The following is an 8,346-nucleotide window of genomic DNA, read 5'->3' on the forward strand; positions in this document are numbered from 1 at the left end:
GGGGGGGGGGAGCGGAGGAAAAGCTAACCATGACTAACTGAAGAAAGTTCCTTCTGAGTTTCAACAACCCCTTACATATGATATTTGGGAATATAAATGGTACATAACCCAGCTATAAGTTTGAGATTGCCTGCAGTGTTAATCCTGAAACACTATAATGTTAAAATAAAATTACATCAGGTTAAAGTATTTGTATGCATTTAAAAATAATACTAACAGAATTTAGTCAGTCACAGAAGGACAAATACTGTATAAGACCATTCTTATAAGAACTCAAGTAAAAGTTTAAACACAGAAGAAAACATTCTTTGATGATTACGGGGGTGGGGAAGGAGGGGGAGGGTTACTCACTAACTAGATAGTAGATAAGTATCATCTTAGGTGAAGGGAAGGACAGCACACACTACAGGGGAAGTCAGCACAACTGGACTAAACCAAAGCTAAGAAGTTTCCTAATACAATGAAATACTTTGAGAGACAGAGTAGCAGGGATGGGGGGTCTGGGGACCATGCTTTCAGGGGACATCTAGGTCAACTGGCCTAACAAAGCTTATTAAGAAAATGTTCTGCATCTTACTTTGGTGAGTGCTGTCTGGGTCTTAAAAGCTTGAAAGAGGCCACCTAAGATGCATCAACTGGTCCCAACCACTTGGAGTAAAGGAGAACGAAGAATGCCAAAGACACAAGGAAAATATTAGCCCAAGAGACAGAATGGGCCACATAACCCAGAGACTTCATCAGCCTGAGACCAGAAGAACTAGATGGTGCCCGGCTACCACCAATGAACAACCAGACAAGGAGCACAACAGAGGGTGCCTGATGGAGCAGTAGAAGGATGGGGTGCAAAACTCAAATTCCAGTAAGAAGACCAGACTTAATGGTCTGACTGAGACTGGAGGCGGCCAGGAAAGCATGGCCCCTGGACTCTCGGCCCAGAACTAAAACAATTTCCGAGGTCAATTCTTCAGACAGGGATCGGACTGCACTGTGGGACATAAAGTGATACTTGTGAAGAGTGTGCCTCTTAGTCAAGTAGATACAAGAGACCAAAGGGGCAGCTTCTGGCCAGAGGTGAGATGGGAAGGCAGAGAAAGTTAGGAGCTGGTTGAATGGTTATGGGGAATCAGGGGTGGAAAGGAGGAGTGTGCTGTCGCAGAATGTGGTGAGCAATTAGGGTGTCATATCAATGTATGTAAAAAAAATTTTGTATGGGAGACTAACTTGAAATGTAAACTTCATTTAATTACAACAACAACAACAACAAATACTAACAATTGCTCAACTTGGCAACTTAATAAGGATAATCTTATGAGCCCATGTGTCCTGTTCTATGAATACAACTACCAGGCAGAAATTTTGTGCTGATTAGAAATGTATGAACTCGCCTAACCTAACAGTATTTAGAACATAGTAAACGCTATTAACTATCATTATCTAAAAATTCTTTTAAAATAAAATTGCATTGATTTTGTATTTGCAGAGTAAATGTTATGTATATAACTGTCCATCTTATTTTATTAAAAAATAAAATGTAAGTGTTGGAGAATTACTTACTCTCTTTCAAAGCCTTTCTCTATTTTGGCCTTTTTCTTCTGTTGGACATGATGAGGTATAGTCAAAGAATATTAATAACTCTGTGCTGCTCTCTAGTGGTAAATACAGAATATAGTCCCTTAGAGGTTTTTGTTGTTGTTTTTGAGAGTCATAAAATTTATTTCTAAAAATAGTCCAAGAAAATTATTATATGTCTATAGGTGTAAGAGCAAGGCAGGTCTGGGCTTTAGACAATGGAGAACTATGTTATTTCTTTTTTTTTTCCAGTTTTTTTGTGTGAGTGTGTGCTTTAGATGAAGGTTTACAGAACAAACTAGCTTCTCATTAAACAATTAATACACATACAAAACAATTTGTTTTTTTAATAACCTTTTTGAAACAGTGAAATTCTGAGAAACTCTAAGAAAAGCAATAAGAGAAAATATATACTAAAAAGGAAAAAAAAAAATCTACTTAAAACTGCTTGCTAAACAAGTGTTTGAGGTGGGGAGGGGAGAAGGGTGGGATTTGCCATTATAGGATCAGCTTGAAAGTTAATCTGAGGAAATACTATTTATTTAATCAGACAATAATGAAAACAACAACAAATTTAATGATAAAAGGATCTTTTCTCAAGCTATACTGCTTGATATTAACAGGATATTTTACTTATTTAAATTCTTATATCCTATATCTTCCCAAAAGGGACTTGAGGCAATTTTCAATAAACGACATATACAAATAGATTAGTAAAACAGAAACGGCAAATGAGAGCCAAGACAAATGAGAGTGCAAATAGAGTGACCAGCATGTTAACTAAGTTGCTAGGGTTGTGCTTTAAATTTGGATCTGAGCTTCCCAGTGACCAAGGAATAATCTGATATATTATATATTACACATTTCTTACATTGAAGAGGGGAGAAGGATTTACTAATCCCTAAAAAGAGACAACATTTTCTGGTCTCACTTCTAAATCTAATTTCTCAAGTAGATGTTAATGAATGATGTAATCAGCAAACTCCTGAAAAACAATTTTAGTGCAAATTCAGAAATGAATGGATTTTATTTCAGGGTTGGATTTGTTTTTTGTTTTATTTTGTAACTAGAAAGAGCTAAATGAATGTAGTTCAAGTTATCCAACTTAATCCAAACTCAGAGCAGTGGCTAGTATGTCTTTATGTATACTTTCTCTCAACCAGACTTAGGATAAGACTTGAACAGCATATAATTCAAGAATATATAACCTTTAGCTAGAGCCTAAAATCTCTGTTGTTTTCATATGTGAACAGCCTATTCATTTAAGTTAAAGTTCCTTGAAGTTAAAGGTCTATTTTCCAGTCCCTTTGTATCTTTCTTAGATGTATGGTCACAGTAGACATTCAGTTAACATTACTAATTTATGGATGAAGGAGGGAAATAAACCTGGCCACTAGGTGGTTTTTGTCTTTTCTTTTCTTTTTTTAAACTTTTATTTTCATTTTTACCTCGTAACAGTCTCCTCCAGGAATGATTTCTTGAATATATACCAGGGGACCTTCATTCCGGTTAATTCCTCCTAGGATCTTCAGACCCAGGCCTGTTTCCTTCATAACTGTAATTATCTGAAAAGCTTGATCTCTAAGATAAAATAAATTAGCATTCACAGGTTAGTCTAGAGATCTGGATCAATCTTCCTTTAAACTACTTTTTAAATCAAATTCTTAGACCTAGACAATTTCAAAATACTCAGTATCTACTAGCAACTAGATTTTAAAACGTATAGTGATTTAAAGGCAATCAAATGGATTTTCTCACCTGTATTTTTAATTTTACTTACAAAACTTAAAGAAATTATAACAATAATACCTATTTCTTTGGAGTAGGACAAAGGAAAATATTTTAAAATATTATGTAAATAAATTTAAAGATGCATTAAAGATGACTGAAGAGATTTGCTTTTAGCTGATTTTGGGACTACCCTGAATGATTCCAAAAATAAATATTTTAATGAAACAGGTAAATAACTTTAAAAGACATGTTTGTGGCTATTTAAAACAGAATAAACATGACTTCCATCTGAATCTCCAAAAAAAAAAAAAAAGCAGGGGGGTGGTGGGAACGAGAAGAGAGAACGTCATTCTTTTAGTTTAGAATGAGCCCCTGAGTGGTACAAACTAACATGCTCAGCTGCCAACTGAAAGGGTGGAGGTTTGAGTCCACCCAAAAGTGCCTCAAAAGAAAAGCCTGGTAATCTACTTCCAAAAAATTGGCCATTAGAAACCTTATGGAGCACAGTTCTATTCTGACACAAACGGGGTCACTATGAGTTGGAGTTGACTCAATGGCAATTGTTTATTTTTTTATTTTTTTGCTGTTGTTTGTTTTGTTTTATTTTTTATTTTCCTGGTGAAAAGTACTTGTATAGCTGTAATTTTTGCCAGAAAAAAAGAACAATGCCATTAGAAAAGTAAGCATTTTCAAAAGAATTCTCCGAATGGTAGATCTCGGAGTTGCTTTTCTAGACACTTGAGTCAGAGAATAAACTTTTACTGGTCAAACAGACCTTGAATAGAGTTTGAAATAAGGCTTCGGGCTGCTAGTTCACTTATGATGTACGAGGTATTGCATAAGTAATGTGATATATGTTTCGTGGTATAATAAAACTATTCTTAAATATAGGACTTCTGACTATCTTCACACATATCAAGCAACTGAAACTACTATTAAAAGAAGAGGTACCTCACATCTTACATATCACTATAGCTTTCAGAAAAAAGTTTTATTAGCTTTTGCCATAGAAATTCTCTCAATATCTTTAAGAAAACCAATGAGTTCAAAACTTACATCATAAAAACAGAAAAAAAAAATTTAAAAAGACCTACACAACTATTTGTTTTTGAATATTTTGCTCTCTCTATAGCACATCATTTAGGGTTGCATTATACTGAACTCACCTCTAGTACTGGAAGACCTATCTGGCTACTAGGACAATAGTTAATTAGCTAGAACAAAGGCAGAGAGAAAGACTGGGTCAAAAATGTTCTACTGATATGGATTTCAGCAGCCCAACATATTCTATAGATTTTAGGTTGCAAGTGCCATAAAGGAGTGTGGCCTAGGGAGGGAAGAAAGGAAACAGAGGTACCTTATTAGCAAATCTCTCCAGTAACCTCTTAAACCTTCTGAATCTGAATTTCTCTCAATGAGGGTACACACATTCTCCAGCATATATTATTGTTTCAGTAAAGGATCCCTCTTTTTCTAATCAGAACACAGTATCTATTGGGATGCTCTGTTGGGTAGCAGTGTATATATTTCAAATCTTTTTTTTTTTCCTATAAATCTACCTAAATTTTTAAAATTAACTTCACAGTATATAAAGTGTTTTAGATACTGTTTTTTTTTACCCAGCATTATTGTAAGTAATCTTTATGTTGTTAAAAGTTCTTCTTAAACATAAATTTCAATGGCAGCATAAAATTTACACATATAGTTAGGACGTTATTTTAAAATTCTCCCATTGTTAAGACTTTAGGTTACTTAATTTTTAATAATTTTTTGATATTAAAAATAGTTCTGCTGCTCCACTTTAACTGTAATAAGAGAATTATAAGTTAAAACTCTATGGAGATACTACTATTCACCTATCAGAGCAACAACACTTTAAAACTTCCACAACATATCTGATGACAAAGGCTATGGGGAAAGAGGAATCCTGTACAGTGTTAGTGGAAATGCCAAATAGTACAATTCCTAAAGAGGTAATTTGGTAATCTCTCAACAAAAATTTACCTTCTGATCCAGTAATCCTATTTCTTGGAATCTATCCCAAAAGTACTCTGTCAAAAACTACAAAATGACTTATACACTAGGTTATTCATTATGGCATAATTTGTAATCACCAAAGATTGCAAACAATCCAAATGTCTGCCATTAAGGTACTGAGTGAATAAACTATGGTACATCCACAGGATAGAACACAATATGGCTATAAAAAAGAACAAGGAAGATCTGTATAAACTGATTTAAAGTGAACACTAGGATATAATTTTTGTTAAAAAAAAAAAAAGCAAGGTCAAAAGAGCATATGTTACCTTTTAGTTAAGAATCTGCTGGGGGAGTGTAATTCAAACATGTATATAAGTATATGCATTTGTTTATACAAAAAGAAGCACTGAAAAAAATCAAGAAATAAAAATGGATACCTATAGAAGAAATAGGGCATAGAGTGAGGGACAAGAATGAGAGCAAGAGTACTCTGAATACACCTTGTTACCTGTATTATACGTTTGCAAAATGGCCACCAGTTCTTTCCATCCCTATCTGCATGTCTTTTTGGAATATGACTTTACTGTTCCTTCCATCAAAAGGTGAAGTCTATATCTCCACCCCTTGAATTTGGGCTACACTCTGTGGATTGCTTCAGCCAATGAGACACCAGCAAATGTGAGAGTAACAGACATTTGACAAACACTTATGCCTGTTGCTGGGAACTGTTCCACCATTATGTGAAAAAGCCTGGGCTGGCCTCCTGGAGAATGAGAGATCAGGTGGAAAGAGACCTCAGCCATCTCACCCTACCCAGGTGGGGTCTCAGAACATGTGAATGAAGCCATCCTACATTCTGTGGCCCAGACCAGAAGAACTGCTTAGCTAACCCACAAAATCATAAGAAAGAATAAATGCTTGTTTTAAGGCACTTAGGGGTGGTTTGTTACTCAGCAAAAGCTAACTCTTAAATTATGTAATTTTTAAACAGAAATCATAAAATACTTTATAGATTCAAAAATCAAATCAAATAAAAAATAAAAGCAATCCTTACAAATAGTTCTAAAAGAGAATGCCAAATCTATTCTATACATTGATTTACATTCAAATGTAATTATTGACAAACTTTCACATTACTACTAGCCTAGACCACAGTAAACAGCTAGCTTGTAAAAAACTTTAACACAAACTTTTATCAATATTATATATATTTCAAACTATGAACATTCAAAACATACTAAATTTTAATTTAAAAATTACTTTTCAAGTAGACTGGATGTTGGCATAGCAGATGTATTTTTATTCATACTTTTCACCACAGTAGCCTTGAATTTAACAGCTGCGTAAAGGAAGATCTTGATGAACAATCTAGAAAATCTTCTTTTCCTAAGACTGGAAATGTGGAAAATAAATTGTTAGGTCTTAGAACAATCAAATTTTATTCCAATTCTGGATAAAAGCATTATGCACACTCGGCACATAAATACTATGTACCTCTGTATAGATGTTAGATATATTTTATAAATTTTGGCCTATGACATTTTAGTCATTGCCGGTAACAACTGCAAAGTGCGAAGACAGTTCTCTCTCTCCCCCTTCCACACATATACGTGACTACATGTACATGCATATGTGTGCATATATATATTTACACATATAAAATCTGCATTCTCTGGCAGAATTGAAAAATACAGCTAAGCTTTAGGTAACTATTATGGCTTCCACCATTAGTAAGCTTAAAAACCACATAATAAAAAAGTGAGGGAAATGCCCCTTGTAAGCACAAGGCTAGGAAGTTTATAGTGAGAATGTTTGCAAAATAACTACACAATATACTATTGAAGAAAACAGAAATTCTTATTGTCTCACCAACTATCTTGAGAGACTCCCTGCAGATTCTATATTACTCTGACTCATATTACTCCATTTGCTTCTTCAACACTTTCCTATGAAAATAAAAAAATATGATTTTAACGTTTCATAAAGCCCCCACTGTTGAAAATTAAAGAGAATACTGGAGTTTCTTTTACTTAAATCATATTTAAGCAGAGGCTTACCATCTCTGATAAAAAATATGAAGCACAGAAACTTAAAGTTCAAAAAGACATTAGGATCATTTAGTCCAAAAACCAACCAAACCCATTGCCATACAGCCAAATTCTGACTCACAGTGACTTTATAGGACAAGGTAGAACTGCCCCATAGGGTTTTCAAGGCTGTAAATCCTTATGGAAACAGACTGCCACATCTTTCTCCCACAGAGCTGCTGGTGGGTTTGAACCGCCAACGTTTCAGTTAGCTGCCAAGAGCTTAACTACTGTGCCACCAGGGTTCTTTGGATCGTTTAGTGCAACCCTCTTATTCAGGAAATGAAGAGCTACTCAGAGAGACTGTGTGCTTTTCCCACATAAATGAGAAACAGTGGTGGTTTTATCAGCTGAAACCCAGTCTTTGAAGCCTAGAGTATGGAACTTAAGATCAGATAAAGCTGGGCTTCAATTTGAGCCTCAGTTTCTTCATAGGAACAACAGAATAATATCACTTAATTTAGAAGGTTATAGTAAAGATTAAATGTGATTTGGTAAGCAATGTATCTATGGATAGGTTATAATTAATGGTTATTAAATAGCTGTTAGTTCCTCTATTCTTCTCTCTTTCTTTATCGCCACACATCTCCCATTCAAAGGCTTCAGACTTTGTTGATAAACCCAAAATGAATTAAGATGACACAGGCCAGTGATTGCCTTGGGACTGAAAGGGAAGACGGGATAGAACACAGAGGGGCACAAGGAAACTTTTGGAGGTAATGGATGTTCATTACCTTGATTGCTGTGATGGTTTAACAGGTAGATACACATATCAAAACTTACCAGATTGTACATGTTATATAAGTGCTGTTTACTGCACACCAATTATACCTTAATAAAGCTTAAAAAAAAGATTTTTTTTAACCCAATTTCCAGTTAAAAATGACAACCTGGGAGTTCTGGCAAAATGGCGCTCTAGGCAGAAGCACCATGCCGTCCCTCCACAGCAAAGATCTGAAAAACTAAGCCGAACAGAGAA

General features: G+C 34.8%; 1 protein-coding gene across 1 annotated transcript in view; it reads right to left on the bottom strand.

Annotated features, from left to right (window-relative positions):
* STXBP4 (syntaxin binding protein 4) overlaps positions 1–8,346 on the bottom strand; it is a 197,973-nt gene that overhangs the window by 164,753 nt on the left and 24,874 nt on the right. The window contains exons 2-4 of the mRNA XM_004377907.2: positions 7,150–7,226; positions 6,541–6,672; positions 3,018–3,150 (exon numbers count right to left, since the gene is read on the bottom strand). Of these exons, the coding sequence (XP_004377964.1) occupies positions 3,018–3,150; positions 6,541–6,587 (180 nt within the window). The 5' untranslated portion in view covers positions 6,588–6,672; positions 7,150–7,226. The remainder of the gene's footprint in view (positions 1–3,017; positions 3,151–6,540; positions 6,673–7,149; positions 7,227–8,346) is intronic.

Source organism: Trichechus manatus, unplaced genomic scaffold (assembly GCF_000243295.1).
Source record: "Trichechus manatus latirostris isolate Lorelei unplaced genomic scaffold, TriManLat1.0 scaffold00054, whole genome shotgun sequence".
NCBI classification, from domain to species: Eukaryota; Metazoa; Chordata; class Mammalia; order Sirenia; family Trichechidae; genus Trichechus; species Trichechus manatus.